The sequence below is a fragment of the Rhinoderma darwinii genome, chromosome 1 (genome assembly GCF_050947455.1).
Source record: "Rhinoderma darwinii isolate aRhiDar2 chromosome 1, aRhiDar2.hap1, whole genome shotgun sequence".
Lineage (NCBI taxonomy): Eukaryota > Metazoa > Chordata > Amphibia > Anura > Rhinodermatidae > Rhinoderma > Rhinoderma darwinii.
In genome coordinates this window covers 417,316,110-417,341,686 of record NC_134687.1, presented here as the reverse complement: position 1 = coordinate 417,341,686, position 25,577 = coordinate 417,316,110, and the positions used below count along the sequence as shown (strand labels likewise).

Genomic DNA, 25,577 nt, shown 5'->3' with positions numbered 1-25,577 from the left:
ACAATTTTCTAGTGATATGCAAATTTAGTGCACAATATGTTGTTCCCAGTTTGTGCCACTGAAGAGAAATATCTCATAAACTGTTAAGCCAGTTCTTCTGGGTATGGCAATGCCATATATGTGGACATAAACTGGTGTTTGGGCACGCTGTAGGGTTCAGAACAGAGGGAGCGACATTTGGTTTTCGTGGAGTGCAGATTTGGCTTGGCAGTTGTTCTGTTTGGGGTTTTACTGGTATTTTATAACGTGGGGGTATATGTAATCTGTGCGGGGTACATCAGGGAATAATAAGAGGTTATAATAATGGGGTAAATAAATAATTCATAGATATGTGGCCAGTGTCGCACCGATAAATGGTGCCGAATCTTATCTGCTTTTGGAACGCTCTGCACATTTTGCATCGTCATATTCTGAGAGCCAGAACTTTTTTATTTTTTCTCCACCTGAGCTGTGTGAGGGCTTATTTGTTGCGGGACAATCTGTAGTTTTTATTGGTACCATTATTGGGGTACATGCAATTTTTTTTTTGATCACTTTTTATTCTATTTTTTTGGCAAGCAAGGTTACCAAAAACCAGCAATTCTGAATTTATTTATTTTTTTACAGTTTTCACCGTGCACTATAAATGACATTTTACTTTATTCTGCAGGTCGATATGATTACGGCGATACCATATGTATATCGTTTTTTATATTTTTATGTTTTGCAGCGTTTGCACAAAAAAAAAATCCCTTTTTTTGAAAAATAATTATTTTTTTGTGTCACCATATTCATATTCATATTGAGAGCCATAACTTTTTTTATTTTTATGTTGACAAGGCTGTGTAAAGGCTTGTTTTTTGCAGAACGGGTTGAAGTTTTTATTGGTACTATTTTGGGCTATGTGCAACTTTTTGATCATTATTTTATTCTATACTTTAAAAGTGATAGTGACCAAAAAAATAGCGATTCTGGCATTGTTTTTTTTTTTTGCAGTGTTCACCGTGCGGGAAAAATAACATTATAGTTGTATAGTTTGGTTTGTTACGAATGCGGTGATACCAAATATGGGTACTTTAACGGTTTTATTTTTTTTTTCCTATAATTATAGACTTATTATAGGAAAAAAGGCAGTTTTACATTTTTTAATTTAGAACTTTAATTTTTACACTTTTGCTGAACATTTTTATAACTTTTTTTTGTCCCACTATGGGACTTGAAGACCTGCACCTCTCATATTTATTCTAATACATTGCACTACCCACGTAATGCAATGCATTAGATTTGTCAGATATTCACTGACAGCAAGCCTATTAAGCTCCACCTCCGGGCGGGGCCTAATAGGCTTCTACGTGGCAGACGAGGAAGCCACTATTGGCATCCAGTTCCCATGGCAACGATCGGCATCCGTGCGACCATATCGCAGCGATGCCGATCGCTTTTGATCGCGGCATCTAAGGTATTAATGGCAGGGAGCGGAGCTAGCTCCGTTCCCTGTCCTTACAGCAGGATGTCAGCTTTAGCATACAGCTGACATCCTTCGGCTGACGGTGCAGGCTCAGCTTCTGAGCCAACCGCCATCTTTCATCTGCGGCAGGGCCTAACAGGCCACCGTACTTGGCAGACAGGGGGCCATTGTTAGGCCTCCTGTTGACAACAGCCGATCGGCTAGCGTGGCTACCCAGCTTTTTTAGCCCGGTAACCATGCTGCAATACTGTAATTGGTCAGTCACTACTGACTCACCAACCACAGCAGTCGCTGGCGGCGCCGCGATTGTTCCCCGACGAGTCACAGTGACAATCGGCTGTCTGTGACAGCCGATGTCACTGTTATGTCACCATGTGTTTTGACATGGTAACAGAAAAGCACCATGAGGTAACTGTACTTCATGGTGCCTTAATGCAGTGCAAACCATGACGCACAGTTGCGTCAAGGTGCGTTAAGGGGTTACTAAATTTGCATATTTATTGATTATAAAAAAAATTGTAATTGACTTTTGTTAAAAATTGTGTTTACTTTTTCAAGATGCAGCTTCTAAGCATTCCCTATACATAAAAGCTGCATCACGGCGCATTCAGGTGCATCCGTCAATAAACTGCCTTGACGGCTTTGGTAACAGTGCTTACTGTGCTCCTCTGATGCCTTCTATAAACCTATTACCGATCATATCTAAATTGATCAACTTAGATATGATCGGTAATAGGGTTATAAAATGCATAATTTCAAATTATTGACCTGCAATGCTGATCCAAAATAAGGCAAAAATCCCATGAGGCAGAAGCCAATTTGCGTCATCTTAGGGAAAACATTTATTTTGACTCCAAATATGGAAATCAGAATAAATCTCTAGATCAACGGCCCATCTCTATTACTTGTAATATCATTACTTTCAAGAAAGTTATTGGATTTTTGACATATCCTAACAAAATATATCCGATCTACTAGCAAAAGTCAAAAGCCAGTATATTGAATCAGCTAATTTGGTCCAGTCATGTGATGCAAAGGATTTAAATTATTTTTTTTCAAAATCACCACCATGTATATGCCCCACAACCATTCAATCAGCTTAATCTTATTCTTCTGAATAGCACAAGAGTAAAATATGTAAAAGCTAGTATAAATAAGAGGTGTTATCCACTTTGGACATCCTTTTTGTGGGAGTAGGTCCACTGCTTGATAGATAAAACGTCATACAGCAGCATTGAATTGGTGGTGCATTTAATGGGCGATGATGGGTCCTGTAGAGCAAGGGTCATTCATTGCAACATCTCTAATTGGGGATTTCCAATTAGGGGACCCCAGTTATTACTTTCATAAACCATTACAGGAAATAATAAGAATGGTTGTTCAAAGATGACCAATCCTTTAACTACAGCACTAGTTGATCATGTTCATGAATGATTCACCAATGGGTTCTCATGAATCTATATTAAAGAGGCTCTGTCACCACATTATAAGTGGCCTATCTTGTACATAATGTGATCGGCGCTGTAATGTAGATTACAGCAGTGTTTTTTATTTAGAAAAACGATCATTTTTGACTGAGTTATGACCTATATTAGCTTTATGCTAATGAGTTTCTCAATGGACAACTGGGCCTGTTTTACTATATGACCAAGTGGGCGTTGTACAGAGGAGTGTATGACGCTGACCAATCAGTGACCAATCAGCGTCATACACTTCCCTCCATTCATTTACACTGCACATAGCGATATAGCTATATCGCTATCTGCAGCCTCATACACAAACACTAACATTACTGCAGTGTCATGACTATGAATATACATTACCTCCAGCCAGGACGTGATGTGTATTCAGAATCCTGACCACTTCTGTAGCGTCTCTGTGATTTACAGCATAGCAGGCGTAGTCTAACGAAATTACGCTGTAAGCTGTCATTTACAGTGAGATCTCGCTGTGCTGTGCTGTAAATCACAGAGACGTGCAGAGAAGTGGTCAGGATTCGGAATACACATCATGTCCTGGCTGGAGGTAATGTATATTCATTATCAGGACAATGCAGTAATGTTAGTGTTTGTGTATGAGGCTGCAGATAGCGAAATAGCTATATCGCTATCTGCAGAGTAAATGAATGGAGAGAAGTGTATGACGTAGATTGGTCACTGATTGGTCAGCGTCATACACTTCTCTCCACAACGCCCAGTTGGTCATATAGTAAAACACGCCTAGTTGTCCATTGAGAAACTCATTAGCATAAAGCTAATAGAGGTCATAACTCAATCAAAAATTATAGTTTTTCTAAATAAAAAACACTGCTGTAATCTACATTACAGTGCCGATCACATCATGTACAATATAGGCCACTTATAATGTGTTTACCGGGGTTTAAAGGGGTTTACCCATTACCATTATTTATCACCTATCCACAAGATAGGTGACAAATATCTGATCAGTGGGGGTCCGATCGCTGGGACCCCCACCGATCACGAGAACGGGCCTTCCTTGCCATTCCTGGGAGCCCCATAGGAATGAAGCAGTAGTGCGCATGCTCGGCCACCGCTCTATTCATTTCTTTGGGGCTGCTGAAGATAGATTATATAATAATATATATAATAAATAGTATAGAAAACCCGTTACACGGGTTGGTTAGCAAAAGGAATTATGATAAGCATTTGTAAAAAATATTATAAAAAAATATAAGTGTATTTTAAAACCTAATTACAAAAATTTGAAACCTAAGAAAAATGCGGAAGCGTTTACTGAATAATAGATTATTCACCCAGGTTAAAGGACGTGGACCTCCTTCCGTTTGTTACCCTATAATGTAGTAGATGTTACCTGCAGTCCTATGTAACACCACAGATAACACAATGATAACTCTGAGTACAGATAATGTAGGTGTTACCTGCAGTCCAATGTAACACCACAGATAACACAATGATAACTCTCTGAGTACAGATAATGTAGTAGTGTTACCTGCAGTCCTATGTAACACCACAGATAACACACAGTGATAACTCTGAGTACAGATAATGTAGTAGTGTTACCTGCAGTCCTATGTAACACCACAGATAACACAGTGATAACTCTCTGAGTATAGATAAAGTAGACATTACCTGCAGTCCTATGTAGCACCACAGATCACACACAGTGATAACTCTGAGTACATATAATGTAGTAGATGCACACATAAATATATACACATACAGATACATATATAGGCACTTAGACACACAAATACACACACACAAAGATACACATACACACATACTGGAACTTATACACACAAACACAGAGACACACAGACAAATAGAGGCACAAACAACAGACAGACTGAGCACTCACATCTCCTGTCTCATAGGCTTCTTGCAGGTTGGGCTGTGGGTGGAGCTAACTGTGCCTCGGACACCGTCCTTGCCTTGACTATATATGATATACTCACTACATCTACAACATCCTCAGACACCATAGTCTTTATGGTATTTTAAGATATTACAAGTATCTTGAAAATCTCCATATTGGCCAAAACTTGATTTACTAAAGTTTCATTTATTCTATGCATGGTGCATTAAATTATGTAGAACTCCTTAATCTGGACTCCAATTTACCTCTATTGGATTATTGAGAGGAAGCCCAGAAAAATATCTGTCCCTCACGATCTCTTCTGTATCTTATATAAGTTACATATCTATGTGTGTGCATACGTAAATGTTCTACTATAGATTTAGTCTCCCTTTAGTACATCACATACTAAGAGTGAACAGTTTCAGTAGCATACATATACCCAATCCATAGGTCAAAAAAGGAAGAATATTACAGCACCAGAGCAAAAAGATCATAAAAATACCGGGTGTAGGCCTCAGTGGGACTTGATCCAAAGTCCCTTGGGTAAGATCCACATACAAGAAACAATGCTTGAGAAAGGTCCTGTTGGACTGAAACGTTGCATTGGTGGGTGAATAAATTTCCCTTTTTTCCTTGATGTTTCTTGTATGTGGATCCAATCCATATGTCATCATCCTTTAAGAATAGTTAAAGGGGTTATCTGGGTTATTATATTGATAGCCCATCCTTAGGATAGGCCATCAATATTAGGCTTCGTTCACATCTGCGTCAGGACTCTATTCATGGGTTCTGTCTGAACTTTCCATCAGGGAAACCCATGAACGGAATCCAAACTGAAACAAACGGAAACTATAGGTTTATGTTTGCATCGCCATTGATTTCAATGGTGACGGATCCGTTGCAAAGGGTTTTCGTTTGTCACCGTTGTTTAAGGGTTTTAACAGAATCAATAGCGCAGTCGACTACAGTATTGAATCCTTAGGGCTTGTCCACATGTAACGGAATGGCTGTAGAAAATTTCTGCAGCAATTCCGCAGAAACTTGCAGGATTTCCGCTGTGGAAAAACAGCACCATTTCCTGCGTTTTTTACTGCAGAACATGGTGTGGAATTTGCTGTGTTTTTCTCTATGCTGGGAGATGGTGACATCTCCTCCAAAGACGCAGCAATTCAGTCCACTTTCCGCAGCAGGAATTGTCATACTGAGGTACGAAAAATACGCACTAAAGGTCAATTTATGCTCGTATTATTTTCGCAGCGTGTGGATGAGATTTGTTACATCACCCTCTTTGCTGCTACTGTATTCTGAGGCGAATTTTACGTCCGCAATTCCAGACAGAAAATACGCAGCAATTCCGCTACGTGTGGACAAGCCATCAGCGGGAGTGGTGCATAAAGTCAAGTTCAATGATGAGTTATTGGAGATCAATACTGATCTTGCACAGGGACCTTCTGCTGTCTGTGTCTGTCCCTGGCTGACCCTATTTACCGACCGTGATAATAACAGAAAAAACGATATCCAATCAGTAATTCTTAACCAATTAAAAGTGATTATTTTAAAATCAACTACAGATTATTTGATTCTACCAACTTCTTGTTTTTGTTTGTGCAGGTAATTTTGGATGGTTACTGCTTTCATGTTCCCGATGCAACATGCAATTTGCCAACCAATCGAGCGGAAATGATTTTACAATTTTAGGCCTGTTAAACTCTGCCGAAGCCAACATTCCTCTGTTTGTTATATTCCTTTTTATATTTCTAGTGACAATCACTGGAAATGTCATCATTTTGACTGTAGTGACAATGGATCAGTCTCTTCAAACACCCATGTACTTCTTCTTATCCAATCTGTCATTTCTAGAAATATGGTATACTATGACAATAGTACCTAAACTTCTAGCTAACCTGTTAATGGAAAGTAATAATATCTCCTTTTCTGGATGTATGACCCAACTTTTTTTCTTTGTTACATTTGGGGCCACCGAGTGCTATTTGCTGTTAGTCATGGCTTATGATAGGTACATGGCCATCTGTAAACCACTTTATTATTCGAGCCTGATGGACACAAGTACATGTTTACAACTGGTTGCAGGCTCCTGGGTAACTGGTATTCTTACGGGATTGATCCCTGTTCTCTTTATCTCCCATTTAGACTTCTGTGACTCTCGGCATGTAAATCATTTCTTTTGTGATATCCCCCCTCTCTTGGAGTTGTCCTGTGGTAACATCTACCTTACAGAAATCTCAATTTTTGTATTGTCTCTTTCGGTGCTGTTTTCCTGTTTATTGCTTACTTTAGTGTCCTATTTCTTTATTGTCATCTCCATATTACACATTAAGTCTAACAGTAGTCGGAATAGAACATTTTCTACATGCGGGGCTCATCTTACAGTTGTAATGATATACTACGGTACTATGATATTTATGTATGTTCGTCCTCACTCCAGCTATTCCTCAGACATGAAAAAGTTTATTTCAGTTTTCTACACAGTTATAACACCAGGACTTAATCCTATCATCTATAGTCTAAGAAACAAAGAGGTTAAAATGTCTGTTAAAAAGATTGTACGGAGAATTTTACCATCATTCTTCAATAGTCAAACATTTTCAACAGAGAGGAACTTAAGTAGTATTTTTTAAAAGAAGTTAATGTGGGAAACAAATACTGTACCTCAAGAATTATAACTATTGCCTTTCAACAGAATTTTTAAATTTAGGTAATAAACATTCACATTCATATAGTAACATTAATTTAAAATTTAAATTATTAAAAGTTTACATTTTCATTTTTATTTGCAAATATAAATAAAAGGATTATTATGCTGTAATTATTAATTAGTTCATTTATTTTTATTTTGAAATATAACATTTATATAGAGTATGCCCTACTGTAGTGGCAGTACAATTTTTGCTCACAATCAGGGTTGGCAACGGTCCGCAAATTAAAAATTTTGTTTTTTTTCTGCCGTCCGAGGTGTCGGAAAATGCATTTAGGAGCAGGGGGGGCAGACGGAGCCTAGTAAATGACGGTCTGTGTGAGGTCAGTGCTAGAAGTCGACCTGAGTCAGTGACGCGAGGTCAGGTGACTGGACTGGTCCACTCCCGGGCTGGCGCCGACCTCACTCAGAACACCGCCGTGTCATTCACGTGGCTACGTCTGCCCTCCTTCTACTCCTAAATGTGAGTGACGTCCGGCAGAGCGGAGAGCGGTGGCGGCATCAGCGGCGTGGGCTGGAGTAAGTGGTGAGTGAGTCGGACTCACCAATTACAGCCCCACTTGCAGCTTTCCCGCGCTTAGTTATTGTGGGAAAGCTACAAGCGGAGATGTGATTGGTGAGTCACTCCTAGAACACTGCACGCTGCACAGGAAATTATTTTGTAAAGTGTATGTAAAAATGTAGCTTTTTTTCGTGATCTTTAGCTCAGTTGTCCAGAAATCACTGATGTGCCCAAAATGTGAGTGACGTCAGGCAGAGTGGAGAGAGGTGGCGGCGTGGGAAAACTTCACGTTTTTCACGTCCGAGTTTCCCCACGCTCGTGTGAATCTAGCCTAAATAGTATTTATTAAAAAATAAAAAGAGAAACAAAGTTTATGTACATTTCACTTTGCAGTTTATCTATTTAATTTTTCAGATATTAAACTTTCCTCGTATAACATTTTCTGTTCAACTTTACCAATTATATTGTATTATTGTTGGACAGAAATTAAAGGAGTTGTCCTAACATTTTTTATTGATGGCCTATCATTAAGATAGGTCATCAATATCAGATCGAGAAAACCTATATACGCCTCATATTAATGTATACAGAAAAAGAGTTTTTTTAGACATTTGTTAGTCCAAAAATATAAATTTTATTATTCCACAAATTGCAAACCCTTCCAAAGATGCCCATACATGTACAAACAAAATTAAAACATACTTAAAATTGAACAAGCTCCGAGGTCATCAAATAACCACCATGGCCTAATTATTATAATAGTACATAATATACAGCAGGTAACATAACAGCACCAGGGAAGAGCATATAATCTTCAGAATAGTAGGAGGTCCTAATAGTATGTGCCTCCACTCTACCTAGGTAAAATTTGTTAAAGACGTTAAACTAGCTACCATACATAAGTAATGGGCATGATAACATCTATTACCTGTGGCTGACATGATGGCTGTTGATGGTCTCAGGAGAGGAACACCTCAACGCGCATTTCGCACCCTTCATCAGGAGACGATGATAGTGTAATAGAGTGTGGTTTAAATACTACACCTGTATACCGGTGACCAATGGCGCATAGCGATTCATTGAGCCTTCCCACGTGTGTTATCCGCATCAGGAGCGTTCAGTGCAGTGGCAGGTTTCCCCATCACCTGCACTTCCGCCCTATCTCTGACAACTTCCGGCACAGCATGTGGACGGCCAATCAAGCGCATGCGCACATCACCCTATGTGTCAAGCAATTTAGCGTTACAGTCCGAATCAGCCGTTCAGACTAGTTACAAATTATTCATCTGGAGAGGAGTTCAGAATGTTTGTAATATCCATCAGCAGCCATCAGTTCACATTAAGGTTAGTTATATCCACTATGTGTATATGTGCACAAATAAATATTGTGTCCCTATACCTACACCATAGGTACAACCTAAATATGAATGTGTCATGCCAATGTGCGGCACACAAAGCACCATCAGCGGAGGCACGGGTAAGGAAGACCACCACCAGTGCCCAACACCGGCGGTCGAAATCCCCCACCCGGACCCCCACCGCAGCACCAAACACCGCCGCGACACACGTATCACACGTTTATATATCAAATCTTTTAGACACTCTGTGATATACATTAGAGTGCATCACATCGCCGAGCCACACAACGTGCACCCGCAACGGGAGAACGGGTAGGGAAGACCACCCCCAGTGCCCAGCACGGGGGTGAGGATCCCCCACCTGGACCCCCGCACCAGCACACAACGCGCCCCACGCCAGCGCGGAACACTCCATGATTAAAAATTATACATTAAATGTGTACACCTATATGTAGATTATCCACAGGTCCAGGGCATGCTCGGTGAAGGACACCACCCAAAACAATGAGCGGTGACAATCCACCGAGCACACCCCCAGATCCAAGTACACATGTCATGCAAAATAGGATGCTGTATACGAGATGATCAACATAAAATAGAGAGTATAGATTTCATAATATGTGAATGATATCGTGACCAAGTGTCATCTAAACATATATATAATAAAATAAAATATAGTAAACACCTCCAACCAAGGAGCAAAATTAAAAAGGTGCAAACAGAAAATATATAAAATAAAGATATGAAGAGGGAGGGCATACAGCCTCACTCCCCATACTAAGTGTTACATAATGACTGTCCCTTAGTCACTGGAACAGCCAGGAAATAATTCCAGACCCGTCCGGGAAGCATGGGACAGGAACAAATCCATATATCTGTTGTAATAAAGAAAATAGAATGCACATAAATACCATTTCATATAAACAATAATTAAATTGTATATTCACTGTGAAGTAGTGATTATCAATCCTACAAATTCTGTAGAAATTTTATATACCAATGACCCCTCTGTTTCACCAGTGCATCTAGAGAAAAGCCCCAATGCCCACCACTATAATCTCAATCTATAAGAGCATCTATACATATACACATATTTCCACATTTGTCTCATAAATTCTTTTCATCACATCCATCTTCCATTAGTCACATAGATTCGCTCGACATCTCGATACTGGGATTGATCAAGGATATCCGTCCATTTCAATACACTATCAAAACGAAAAACATTATACAGAAATTAAAAATTATTTATTTTTACAGGTAAGATGCAAAACTTGCAAAAATACATTACCCCATCTGGGTCCCCTTGATCCAAAGAGATATGTGGACGGTGGGTTGTAGTGGCTACGAACCAAAATATCCCGTAAGTTCGGACTACGCCTTGGTGTAATAGCCGGCTGAGGGGTTAAGATTTTGGCTAAAGTTTTATCAGTTTTCAAAACTGCCCAATGTTTCTGAAAGATACCTCTCATTATAGTCCATTGTTTGTTGTAACCTGAAATAAATCTTACCACCTCATCCGGCCCCTTCTTTGGCTTTGGTTTCAAGAGGTCCGCTCGTTTCTTCGATTTTGCATTGTGAAATTCCTGTCTCACATGTATTTCCTCATAACCCCTTCTTTGAAATCTCGATATAAGATCCGTAGATCGAGCTTCAAAGCATTCATCAGAGGAACAAATATGCCTTGCCCGGAGGAATTGTCCTCTCGGAATTGCCTTTATGACATGTTTAGGGTGGGAGGAATCTGACATTAAATATGCATTAACGGGCCCCCGTTGCCATACAGCATGCTTGTTAAATACATTTTCTGTGCCGTGAAGCCGGCACTTCCTAGTTACGGTCGGATGGTACACTTCGTGTACCATGTGACCGTGTTGTCACGTGACACGTCTTCCAGCCAGTGCAGTGGAAGAGTCGGTGCGGAGGACTCCAGGTGAGCTGCAGAGTCTGTATTGTAATATGTTGTGTTGTCTTGTAATGTAATGTATTGTGTTGCCTTGTAATGTATTGTGTTGTGTTGTCTTGCAATGTGTTGTATTGTGCTGTTTGCGGTGATGGGGGGGCCCATTAAATTACAGCCCCCCCCTCCTCTCTCCACCGCAAACTGCACATTACAACACAATACATTACAAACTGTGGGTCGCGTCCCCCTGGGTGGTCGTGTGAAGACCTCCGGGGGGTCACGAGTCACTCGCCGAGGTCCCGGTTCCATTCAATGCTGGAGCAATTTTTTTTTATGGTTACATGAATACCAAATACAGTATGTTTGTTATTCAGGCTGGGTTCACACGACCTATTTTCAGGCATAAACGAGGCGTATTATGCCTCGATTTACGCCTGAAAATAGGGCTACAATACGTCGGCAAACATCTGCCCATTCATTTGAATGGGTTTGCCGACGTACTGTGCAGACAACCTGTAATTTACGCGTCGTCGTTTGACAGCTGTCAAACGACGACGCGTAAATTGACTGCCTCGGCAAAGAAGTGCAGGGCACTTCTTTGCAACGTAATTTGAGCCGTTCTTCATTGAACTCAATGAAGAGCATCTCAAGATTTACGAGCGTCACAGACGCCTCGCATAATACGAGGAGAAGCATTTACGTGTGAAACGAGGCAGCTGTTTTCTCCTGAAAACAGTCTGTCTTTTCACATGTAAATGCCTGCTATCGTGTGCACATACCCTTACTGTTTTGTCACGTTTATTTAATAAAGTGTATTCTATTGTTTGTGTATGTAATTGTTTTTATGCCACTATTTTTTTTAAATTTACTGAAAAACCTGTGACTTTTACTTTTCAGCTATAGTGTACTGATATATAGATTACATTACACTTCCAAATATGCCTTGAAAATGCCTGCAATCAGCTTTCAATTGTTTTATTATAAAGTGCTAAGTGCAAACAATGAACAACCTGGAATAAATGGTGGACTACTGACCCATGTTGCTGTGTCTCAGAAATTGCGCCATTTCTGAGACACAGCAACATGGGTCAGTAGTCCACCATTTATTCCAGGTTGTTCATTGTTTGCACTTAGCACTTTATAATATGGAGTATAATATGAAAGCCCTGGTGGTTCAGATGCAAGATCTGACTCAGCTGGTACAAGATCTGGCTGTAAGGATTCAACAGCATGAAACTGCGCAGTCCCGAGCAGTTGCTTCAGTCGCATCTCCCTATGGAACCTAGAGTGAACTTACCTGATCGTTTCTCTGGTGATCGTAAGTTTTTTGCCAAATTTTGAGACATTTGTAAATTATATTTTTAACCCTATCCCCTCTAGAACTGAGCAACAGCAAGTGGGTATCGTTATTTCACTATTGCAAAGGTGATCCTCAAACCTGGGCCTTTTCATTGGGACCTGTTGCCCCTGAACTTTTTTTTGTGGAGAGCTTCTTTGCAGTTCTGGGTTTAATTTATGGAGAACCAGATGTTACTGCAGTGGTCGGAGGCCAATATGCTGTCACTCCAGCAAGGACTGCGTCCTGTCGAGGATTATTGTTCAGAGATCTACTTCTTCTCAATGGAATGAGGCTGCACTCCATTGTCATTTCCACTGAGGCCTTTTCAGAAAAATTTAAAGATATCTTAATAAACTATCCTCCACCCCAGACTCTAGAGAATACCATGACCCTTGTAGTATGTCTGGACTGATGACTACGGGAACACAAAAATGAAAAATCAATTATGGCCGCTCCCCTTCCCTGCGCTGAGAGCCCTTCTTCTGATGCACAAGAGCCCATGCACTTGGGATCCACTATGTTTTCTCAGGAACTGAGACTTTTTCGAAGACGTAAAGGGCTGTGTTTCTATTGTGGGGACGCTGGTCATAGACTCAAGAACTGTTCCAAACGCCCAGAACGTCCAGCTCCGGAAAACTTCAGAGCCTAGATGGTCCCCGGGAATGCTATCTGGGCATCTAAAAAAGTTATTTTGCTTGTTGATTTGGGTTTTGATAATATTTTTGTTTCTGGACAAGCTTTTGTAGATTATGGTTCTACGGCAAATTTCTTAGATTTTCCAGTTGATAAAAAACTGGCTATCCCTCTTGTTCAGTTGTGTACCTCAGTCAAAGTTTCTGCTATCGATAATGCTCCTCTCACTCAGGGGTCAGTCATGTTCTGTTACATTAAAAGTGGGTACTTTGCATACTGAACAAATCTCTTACTTTATTTTAGAATATTTGCCCTCTGAAATAATATTGGGTATCCCATGGTTTCAGGCACATAATCTAGTTATTGATTGGGTGAAAACACATGTGATTAAGTGAAATTCTAAATGTTTTGATCCTTGCATGTCATTGTCTTCTACTAATGTATCTTGCAATACACTTTTATTGCCTGAGTTTGTTCAAGATTTTGAGGATGTATTTTCTGAAGTCCATTATGAATCTCTCCCTCCTCATAGGCCGTACGACTGTCCTATCATACTTCTCCCTAACGCTAAGCTGCCCAAGGGGTGGTTGTATAATCTTTCTGTTCCAGAGAAAAGATGGCGGTTTAAGACCCTGTATCGACTACAGTGAATTAAATAAAATTACCGTTAAGAATCAATATCCCCTCCCACTTATCCTGGACCTGTTTAACCAGATCTCAGGAGCCAAGTGGTTCTTTAAACTAAATTTACGCAGGGCCTACAATTTGGTCCGTAGCCGCAAAGGGGATGAGTGGAAGACATAATTTAATACTCCAGACGGTCATTATGAGTATTTGGTCATGCCTTTTGGTTTAAGTAATGCTCATGCAGTTTTTCAAAAACCTGTTTAATTATATTTTCAGAAATTTTATTGGACGCTTTGTGGTAGTGTATCTGGACGACATTCTTGTTTTTTCTTCCGATTGCTCCTCGCATGTCTAACATTTAAGGTCCGTCCTTCAAGTACTGAGGTAAAATTGTCTTTATTAATTTTTTGTGGTATGTGCTGTCTCCTCATGATTTGCGAATGGACTCCGCTAAGGTTCAAGCAATTTTTGATTGGGTGCAACCTACTTCATTAACCCCTTAAGGAAATGGACTAGTTGGCACGTTCAGGATGCAACACCATTTTTCAAATCTGACATGTTTCACTCTATAGAACCTATCCACAGGGTTATTTACATGTGTCATTTTACATAGTTATTTCCCCATATAACACGACTGTGCTCCTTATATATATTGCACCAAAAAAAGAGAACATGGAGTCTATAAGTCAAAAGATAAAACATAATTTTTATTTCACAAATTCTAAAAAATCAGTACATGAGCTGTTTAAAATAGAATCACCATAGATGACAGAAAAAGGACCGCCAAAAGATGAAACAATTATCGTGAGAGGGTTCACATACCGATCATACATCTACAGATACGTTGGTATACAATATCATGAAAAAGTGCATAGTGCAAGGTGAATATTTAGCTGTTTGTATGTCTAGTTATTGAGATATGAGAACTACACTGTTACCAGCCTCCACAGGAAAAACAATAGAAACCCCCCTACCACTATTCCATTATACTCCATATTATAAGTGCTAAGTGCAAACAATGAACAACCTGGAATAAATGGTGGACTACTGACCCATGTTGCTGTGTCTCAGAAATGGCGCAATTTCTGAGACACAGCAACATGGGTCAGTAGTCCACCATTTATTCCAGGTTGTTCATTGTTTGCACTTAGCACTTTAGAATAAAACAATTGAAAGCTGATTGCAGGCATTTTCAAGGCATATTTGGAAGTGTAATGTAATCTATATATCAGTACATTATAGGTGAAAAGTAAAAGTCACAGGTTTTTCAGTAAATTTTAAAAAAATAGTGGCATAAAAACAATTACATACACAAACAATAGAATACACTTTATTAAATAAACGTGACAAAATAGTAAATAACAGACATACTGTATTTGGTATTCATGTAACCATAAAAAAAAAATTGCTCCAGGATTGAATGGAACCGGGACCTCGGCGAGTGACTCGTGACCCCCCGGAGGTCTTCACACGACCACCCAGGGGGACGCGACCCACAGTTTGTAATGTATTGTGTTGTAATGTGCAGTTTGCGGTGGAGAGAGGAGGGGGGGCTGTAATTTAACGGGCCCCCCCCATCACCGCAAACAGCACAATACAACACATTGCAAGACAACACAACACAATACATTACAAGGCAACACAATACATTACATTACAAGACAACACAACACATTACAATATAGACTCTGCAGCTCACCTAGAGTCCTCCGCACCGACTCTTCCACTGCACTGGCTGGAAGACGTGTCACGTGACAACACGGTCACATGGTACACTAATTGTACCATGCGACCGTAACTAGGAAGTGCCAGCTTCACGGCACAGAAAATGTATTTAACAGGCATGCTGTATGGCAACGGGGGCCCGTGGGCTCCCCAGGCTTAGGGGCCCGGTCGCAACTGCAACTGCTGCGACCCCTATAGCTACGCCACTGGTTGGCAGGCTGGGTTTGGCTAATCATAGATAATTTTCTGGGGGTCCGCAGAGGTAGGAGCAACATGCCAATAGAAAATGTAGATTAATTGGATGTTCACTAGTATGGGACTTTTGAATAAGCACTACAGTATAAGAACAGCTATATGGTTGGTGGTACTTTAACTGCCTTACTATGCGGCACAAAACTTTATGGTTACACTACTCTGTGGGAACTAATCATTGGCCGACACTGTTCTATAGATACAATTTTATGCCTGCCAGTAATATCTGGAAATGAATCCATGACTGTCACTACTTTTTGGACTAATTTAGAAGTTCTGACACTGTTCTCCTGGTACCATTGTATTTATTAGGCCTAGTTCGGACAGAGTTTTTTGCAGGCAGAAATATCTGTCTCAAAATTCCTTCAGGAATTTTGAGGCAGATTTTGACCTACCTGCACTCTCTCTGCTGCGTTTTTCGCTCGCGGCCATTGAGTGCCACAGGCAAAAAACACGGTGAAAACCGCTTTCTCTGCCTCCCATTCATGTCAATGGGATGTCAGAGACGGAAACGCCTGAAGAAAGAGTATGACGCTTCTTTTTCCCGCGAGCGTTTTTTTCCAAAATAAATGGGAGGCGTTTTCGGACGTTTTTTGGCGCGGTTTCCGACGCGGATTCCGAGTCAAAAACAGCGCCAAAAAACTCAGTGTGAACTAGGCCTTTTAGTGGCAAAACGGCAACATCGCACAGATGTTGACATTTTTAAGCCACTATGTGTAACTGTTTGAGGGGACCGGTAACCCTGGGTACAATGGATGAGGGATAATATTCCTCTGAGGTTACAACTTGTTGTCTGGGTGCTGTGACCAGAATATTTAGCAATATGTCCATGAGAATAGAAAGTAAATTACATAACAAATGTTAATGTTTTTTCCTGATCCTTTTTGATAGTTCACTAACATTAATTGAATTTGTGTTTACAGACAGCGACTAAATTAGTAGCATAAGTAAGTGATATCAAGGGAATATTACACTAACAAGTTCCAGGTGTAACAGAGAAGCCGAAGATTCCCTGTAGGCCGGGAATAGTATATAAAGTCCAGTTTTAGAGTTCAGAAGTGCATGTGCACTATGCAATGTATTCTAAGATAATGTTGGGAAGGTAAAAGCCTGAAAATAAGGTGAGCCGATAAGAAATTCTATGCTGGTAGAGCCCAGCACCATTCTACTGGAATGTCTACAATCTTTTACTAATTAAATCAAACTTACAATTCCTGAGCTTGTAAGAAAAGTTTATAAATGTTGACATTTATAAATCCTCACAAGACCAGAAGAGATATTACAAGTGGGACAATCCAGCCAATACCAAAAATAATCCACTTAAGTGCCTCAAAACAGTGGTGGAAAGTCCAACCAAAGAAGTTCTGCGAAATTGTCAGTTACTTTAATGTAATCTACAGTATACAGCACAATACAGATGTATGGGGAAAAATATATCTATCTATCTATCTATCTATCTATCTATCTATCTATCTATCTATCTATATATATATATATATATATATATATATATATATATATATATATATATATATATATATATATATATATATATACTGTATATATATCTATATATCTATACATCTATATATATATATATATATATATATATATCCATATCTCTCTCTCTCTCTATATATATATATATATATATATATATAGAGAGAGAGAGAGAGAGAGAGAGAGAGAAAGATATATATATAGAGATATATATAGATATATATCTATATATAGATATATAGATATATATATCTATATATAGATATATATATACACACATGGTCATAATGCATATTCTGTGGACATACAGAGTACATTTTGCAGTATGCTCATAACCGGATATCCCTCTATGACTGCAGGACAGTGCTATATATCCAGTATTTACCATTAAATCTGCTTGATATTATACAAATGCTTCAGGTAGTGTACATTATCCCAAAAAGTTTAAAAACTTGTCTAACTGCTTAAAGACACAGATTTTTTTGGGCCTTGAGAATAAAGCGATTTTAACATTTTCTCATCACTGTGTTCCAAAAGCCATAACTTTTTAATTTTTCCGTCGACGTAGGCATAAGGGGTTGTTCTTTGCAGGACGAATTGTATTTTTAATTGCACCATTGTGGGGTACATATTATGTACTAAAAACCTTTTATTATGGGTGGACTGAAAACTCAGCCATAGTTGCTTATTTTTTGTTTTTATGGCGTTCCCCCTGCAGTTTAAATAAAATGTTAACTTTATTCTGTGGGTCATTACGATAACAACAATACCGAATTTGTATATTTTTTTGTGTTTTACTACTTTTTAACTTGTATTGCTACCATTTTGTGTTACATATAACTTATTGATTAACTTTTATCCCTGTTTTTGGGAAGAGGGGATGAACAAAACAATGCAATTCTGCCATTGTTTTTATTTTACGGTATGCACCGTGCAGGATAAATAGCATGTTAATATTACATATATGGTGTGTTACGGTTGCGGTGATACCGATTATGTATACTTTTTTTAATACTTTTATTATTTTCTATAATAAAGCACTTTCTAAGGGGAAAATGGTTTGCTTGCTTTTATTTACTTTTTTTTTACTGAACTTTTTTTTTTACTTCTAATACTATGTGTATAAAGCCTAATAGCCTTATAGGTACTCTATGCAAAAGATGGGTAGATTATTGGTGGATTAGCTAGTCCAGCAAACAGTCCGAGACCAAAGCTGAACACAAAATTTGTTATGAGGTTGGAGACTACATGTGCTCCACTATCAGGTAAACTAACACAAATTTTTATAACCACTATAAGCAATTTTGAAGACAAGTAATATCTCTAGAACAGTGGTCCCCACTCTATGACTGTTACAAAACCCCAACTTTGCCCCGGTAACTTGTGGCTGTGAATATATACTGTGAGTGGTAGCTTTGCAACAGCTGGAGAAGCACAGGTTCTAAAAGTATATTAAATAAAGTCCTTATTCCATGATGGTGAACCAATTTTAGTAAATGTCCTAGAGTATGGTATTTAAGAATCTTTGCCATGTTGCTATATAACACCTGATTCACTTTCCCTATTCTGTTTTGTTATTTCATCTTTTTTACTTGTAGAAACTACTCATTGAAATGGGAGGAGGAATAAATCAAACATTTGTGACAGAATTCATCATCTTGGGTTTTCCGAGCCTTAAGAAGCTTTACCCTTGTATGTTCCTGCTTTTCCTATGTATCTACGCGTTCACTGTAACAGGCAACATTATTATTTTCATAACTGTGCTAACAAACTACAAACTTAAAATCCCTATGTTTTTTTTCCTTAACCATCTTTCTGCTATGGAAATATGGTACACTTCAGTCATTGTACCTAAGATGTTGTCTACATTCGTGACAAACAGTAGGGCAATATCTTTCAAAAACTGCATGGTTCAGTTGTATCTATTTAGTTCCCTTGGAGCTTCGGAGTGTTATCTATTAACTGCGATGGCATATGATCGATATCTGGCTATTTGTAATCCTCTGCATTATTCTTCCAAAATTACAAACACAACCTCACACCAGTTGGCCTCTGGCGCTTGGATTGGTGGTTTCATTTCTCCGATCCTCCCTGTTGCGTTAATATCAAAACTTGTTTTTTGTGGTCCTAATCAAGTCAACTATTTCTACTGTGACGCTCAACCTCTTCTTAAACTTTCTTGCAGCAGCACCCAATTTACAGAGACAGCCATTTCTCTATTGGCTACTGGCCTTATATTTAGCTCTTTTCTCCTAACTGTCCTCTCCTATGTATTCATTATTTCCACTATTTTAAAGATCCGTTCAGCTATTGGAAGAAAAAAGGCTTTTTCCACTTGTGTCTCCCACCTAACTGTTGTTATGATTTATTATGGTACAATAACGGCCATGTACATGCAACCCATGTCTAGATTCTCTTTGGATATCAACAAAGTGTTATCTTTATTATATACAGTTGTCACTCCTATGTTGAATCCCATTATTTACAGCTTAAGGAATAAAGAGATGAAAGACTCTGTGAGAAAGGTCTTTAAAAGAATAAATAAGGGAAAGGACATTGAATAATAAACTATGACTTAATTTGACACATTAACCCCTTAACGACTAGCGATGAATATATCCCTCACAAGCAGGTGCTAATTCCCGCATTGTGACAGATATATCTGTCACTCAGATCTCGCGGGTAGTGCCACTGTACCCATGAGATCAGCGGCAGGAGCACGGCTTTTATACACAGCCAGGCTCCTGCTGCAACTGTCGGAATTGGAAAGTACTCAGATTAGATGCTGCAGTCAATAGCGATCGCTGCATCTAAGGTGTTTGACAGAGGGAGCTCCCTCTATCACCCCATCGGCACCTCTGCGACGCGGGGGGCACTGATGGGTTTCCATGGCAACCAGGGCCTAACAAAGTCCCCCGGGTTTGCCATCAGCAACTGCCTATTAGGCAATATAATAAAAAAACACTTTTTTTTCCATATAAAGTTGTTTTATTTAGTAAAAGTGTCAAAAAATTAAAACATGCACATACATGGTATTGCCGTGACTCAACCAATGAAGTTAACACATAAAAAAATTTCCCATTCCCCGCCAAAAAAGAAAAAAAAAGTTAATCAATAAGACCAATGTACCCAAAATAGTACCAATGAAAACGAAGCATTGTCCCGCAACAAATAAGCTCACATACTATGGGTACATCGATGAAAAATAAAAACAGTTTCGGCTCTTGGAATAGGGCAGTATTTTTTTTTTCTTAAAAGGGTTTTTATTGCGAAAACAAATTAAAGATATAAAACCTTTACATATTTGGTATCCCTGTAATCGAGCTAACCCATAGAAGAAAGGTAACATGTTATATACACCGCATAGTGAACGGCGTAAATTTTAAATGCGTAAAAGTGCTGGAATAGCGGCTTATTTTCAATTCCCTCCTAAAATAAAATTAATAAAAGTTAATCAATATATTATATGCATCCAAAAATGATGCAATTGAAAAATACAACTCGTCCTACAAAAAACAAGCCCTTATATGGCTATGTGGATGGAAAAATAAAAAAGTTATGACTCTTGGAATGCGAAAAAATTTAAAATAATCCTTGGTCATTAACCCCTTTCCAAGATTTGACATATGCCTACGTCATAGCCAGGTAAGGGAAGTATGGGCTCACGGGCTGGGTGTTGGCTGTATATTACAGCCGACACTTCACATTAATTAGTGTGATCGCACTCGAGCTCGATCTTGTTTGTTAACCCATTAAATGCCGTGGTCAATAGCGACCGCAGCATTGAAATTGTTAGAAAGAGGGGGGAGACCCCCTCTAAGAGCTCATCACCCCCCATCGATGCGATCGTGGAGTGCCGATGGTTGCTATGGCAGTCTGGGGGCCTAATGAAGGCACCCAGGTCTGCCATCTTTGTGGACCTATTAAGCCCTGCCTCTGGCAATACATTAGTATTGCAGTATATAGTGCAAGTGATCCAACGATCGTTGGTTCAAGTCCGCTAGGGGGACTAGTAAATAAAAAAAGAAAAATCGGTTATATAATGTATTTTTATTTACCAAAAAATATATTCAAAGTTAATAAAAAAAACTCTTCCCATTTTCCCCTTAAAGCATTGTAAAAAAATAAATAAACATAATTGGCATCGCCACGTCCGTAAAAGTCTGAACTTTTCCAAAATATCATTATTGAACCCGCACGGTGTACGCTGTAAAAAAAAATAAACAATTTAAACTGCCAGAATAATTATTTTTTTTGGGTCACCTCATCTCCCACAAAAAAAATTGAAATAAAAATGATCAAAACCTCGCATGTACCCCAAAATGGTAGCATTAAAAACTACAGCTTATTCCACAAAAAAAACATACCCTCATGCCACTTTTTAGACGGAAAAATAAAAAAGTTATGTCTCAGAATTTGGCAACACAAAATACATTTTATTTTTCACAGTTAGTTTTTTCCTTGTAAAAGCAGTAAAATCAAGAAAAAATGACATCAATTTGGTATCCCATAATTGGATTGACCCGAAGAATAAAGTTAACATGTTGAATTCCGCAAAAAAACAATAAAGGAATCACTGGGTTTTTTTTCATTTTCTACCGCACAAAAAATAATTGTTGGGTAGTTTCCTATTACATTATATGGTACAATAAATGGTGCTATGAAAAACTACAACTTGTCCCGCAAAAATCAAGCACTCATAGGACTATATCGACGAAAAAATTAATTGATTTTAATATGACTTTTGTGGGTACGAAAAATGATAATGAAAATCTGAAAAATGGCTGCGGCGGCAGTGGCGGATTAAGTAGACCATAGGCCCTGGGCGGTTACCCAAACTTGGGCCCCCCTTCCGCACCGTCGCCTTTGCCGCACCATAACTATTGTTAACACTACCTTTTTGTGCAAGAATTAACAAATGGCTGTTACGATTCCCCTTGTCACAGTGTCCCTACATACTGACAGGATCACACTGTGCAGGGAGACATCCTCCTGGACTGCACAAAGACTTTTTGTGAAATACAAGGATTCCTATAATAAACATGTCAGGAGAGGTGACAGATTCTCTATAAATTTAGTGACTCACAGGTGACGACGTCTCAGATTCTAGTCGTTTTTTCTCCTCTTTTCTTCCCCATCTGGCCCAGAGTTCATGACGACTTCTCCCGGCCATGACTCATTTCTGCAGAATTTGTCACTCAGATCTCTTCAGCTCCCCACTTTTCCAACATTTCCACACCTATAAATGAAAATAAAATGATCATGGTGCCAAACACTGTGCCCCAGAATATAATACCATACACTGTACCCCTGAATACAATTGTGTCAAACACTGTACAGTAATGCACCACATACGCAGCGCCCCATGTACATAGTGCCACTCACAGCCCCCTGTAGAAAGCATCACACCCCCCCTGTAGATATCGCACAGCCCCGTATAGATAGCACCACACAGCCCCCCCCTGTAGAGAGCACCACACACAGCCCCTATAGATAGCACCCCACAGCCCCCTGTAAAGAGCATCACATACAGCCCCCTGTAGATATCACACATCCCCCTATAGTAAGCACCACACACATCCCCCCGTAGAAAGTGCTGCACACAGCCCCCTATAGATAGCACCACACAGCCCCCCCTGTAGAGAGCACCACTCACTGCCCCCTATAGATAGCACCACACAGCTCCCCTGTAGAGAGCGTCACACACAGCCCCCTGTAGATCTCACACATCCCCCTATAGCTAGCACCACACAAATCCCCCCGTAGAGAGCGTTACACACAGCCCCCTATAGATAGCTCTACCCAGCCACCCCAGTAGAGCGCGACGCAGCCCCCCTGTAGAGAGCGCCACACACATACCCCTGTGGATAGCGCCACACATCCCCCCTTGTATATAGTGCTATGCAGCCCTGCCCCCTTTGTATATAGTGTCGCACAGCGCTCCCCCTTGTATATAGTGTCACGCAGCTCTCCCACCTCTTTGTATATAGTGTCACACAGAGCTCCCCCCCCCCCTTGTATATAGTGTCACACAGCGCTCCCCCTTTGTATATAGGGCTATACAGTGCTCCCCCTTGTGTATAGGGCCACACAGTACTCCCCCTTGTATATAGTGTCACACAGCGCTCCCCTCCTTTGTATATGGGGCCACACATGGCTTCCCCCTTGTATATAAGATATAGGGACACACAGCACTCCCCCTTCTATATACAGTAGTGTCATACAGTGCTCCCACTTGTATATAGGGCCACACAGCGCTCCCCCTTGTATATAGGGTCATATAGCGCTCCGCCTTGTATATAGGGCCACACAGCTCTCCCCCCTTGTATTTAGTGCACACAGCACTCCCCCTTGTATATAGTGCACACAGCTCTCCCCTCCCCCCCCCCCGCTTGCCGCTTGTATATAGGGCCACACAACACCCCTACTGATGATCCGCCACTGTGAGGCAGGAAGGGGTTAAGGCCAAAAAAGGCCTGGTTGTTAGTCAGTGGTTGTTGGTTTCTTTTGTGTATTTGATTTGAATGGTTTTACTTTTCTATAAATGTATTCAAAATAATAAAAAAATATACCATGGTCATTATGAAGCAAAAGGTTTCAACAGCCTTTCCCTATTCTTTTAGGACTTTAAGCATCTTTTTGCCACACACACACATGCACTCACTCACAAGTACGTATACACTTACATATACATACATGCTTGCCCTATATATTGCCCTATCATATACATGTGACAATCTTACCTTCTTAGTTTAACCAGTCATCAGCTTCATATGGACGTGTGTTTGTGCGTGTAGAGATTGTGTGTCACTAAGTGAATCACTAATCAGGTGTGTACACCCTGCGACAACAACCATCAGGATATAGACATGCTTGCCTGTGTCATGATGGTCCAGAAAGACACAGCTTTACTCATGCAGAGAATGGAGTGCTGTCATTATAAGGTCGCTCTGTTCTCTCTTCCCTGCACTGATCATAGATATCAGTGCTCTACTGCATGTCAGACAGGAGTGGCGAGGAATAGCATGCCAAGATGTGACCAAATAATTATTTTCTTAAAATAAGCCGCTATCCTGAGTAGAGAATCAAGTTGAATCCTCTCATTGTCCTTACCTCTTTGTCCCTGTGTATGATTATAGGAGGTCAGAAAAAGGTACCGTATTTTTCGGACTATAAGATGCACCTGAGTATAAGACGCACCCAGGTTTTGGACAACAAAATATTGTAAAAAAAATTAATTTTTTACTACTTTTACAAAGCAAAATTGTTAAAAAAAAACATAATTTCTTCTGTTTCACCACATTCTGAGAGACATTTTTTGGTACATACGATTTAATTTTATCACTTTTTATTTCATTGCTTTTTTTTTTTTTTACATTGTGCTTGGGGAAAAATTGGAAAAGTTTTTTTTTTTAACTTTTAATATTTTTTTACACTCCTGAAAATGTATCTAACATTTTTTTTATTTTACACATTTTATTAGTTCCCCTAGGGGACTTGAACCAGCAATCATTAGATCGCTGGTACAATACGCTGCAATACTTGGATAATTTACAGAAACAGCGTAACTCGCTGAGCTATGCTGTTTCCGTAACTCCCATAGTATGGCAGTTGCAGAAGCAGAGTAGCATGCTACACTGTTTCCAGTGGCGTAACTACCGTGGTAGCAGCCGTAGCGGCCGCTACGGGGCCTGCGGCTTGAGGGGGCACATGCCGCTAGCCGACACGCCCCCCCATATGTCCGGTGGCGCCGCTAGCAGCCGTTATGACTGCTACAGATGTAGCGATGCTACTACGGGGCCCGTGCCGCCGGGCGACACGGGCCCCCTCATGCGCGGGGGCGTCGCTAGCACTGGAGGGGGCCCCGATGCTAGCGACAGCCATCCCCTCTTGCAGTAATTGTACCTGCGTCTATAGCATGCAGGTACAAATACATGCATTAGCATTGAATGGCTGGGCAAATGGCTTACAATGGCTTGAATGGCTTACAATGACGCTGATTGATGGGGCAAAATGACTTGACCCGCCAATCAGCGCCTATAACGTCATCGTGCCGCTTCCGTGCTTGAAAGGCGCTTATTGATGGGGCAACTCATTCTGCCCTGCCAATCAGCGCCTTTGAAAGACGCATCATTCAGCTCCAGCAGACCTGCTCAGAAGAGGGCAGATCTACATTGCCATCGGAGGGCGCGGCAACGGGATCATGTGAGTATGTAAATTTTTTTGTTTTTTTCTA

General features: G+C 40.0%; 2 protein-coding genes across 2 annotated transcripts; both read left to right on the top strand.

The window, feature by feature from the left end:
- Positions 1 to 6,438: 6,438 nt before the first annotated feature.
- LOC142761344 (olfactory receptor 11L1-like) lies at positions 6,439 to 7,425 on the top strand. The gene has a single exon (XM_075864563.1). It carries the CDS (start codon positions 6,439 to 6,441, stop codon positions 7,423 to 7,425), a length of 987 nt encoding a protein of 328 aa, XP_075720678.1.
- Positions 7,426 to 12,495: 5,070 nt separating this feature from the next.
- LOC142761256 (olfactory receptor 6N1-like) lies at positions 12,496 to 19,905 on the top strand. The gene is made up of 3 exons (XM_075864475.1): positions 12,496 to 12,583; positions 12,646 to 13,001; positions 18,940 to 19,905. The coding sequence occupies exons 1-3, from the start codon at positions 12,496 to 12,498 to the stop codon at positions 19,903 to 19,905; spliced, it is 1,410 nt and encodes a 469-aa protein (XP_075720590.1).
- Positions 19,906 to 25,577: the final 5,672 nt, after the last annotated feature.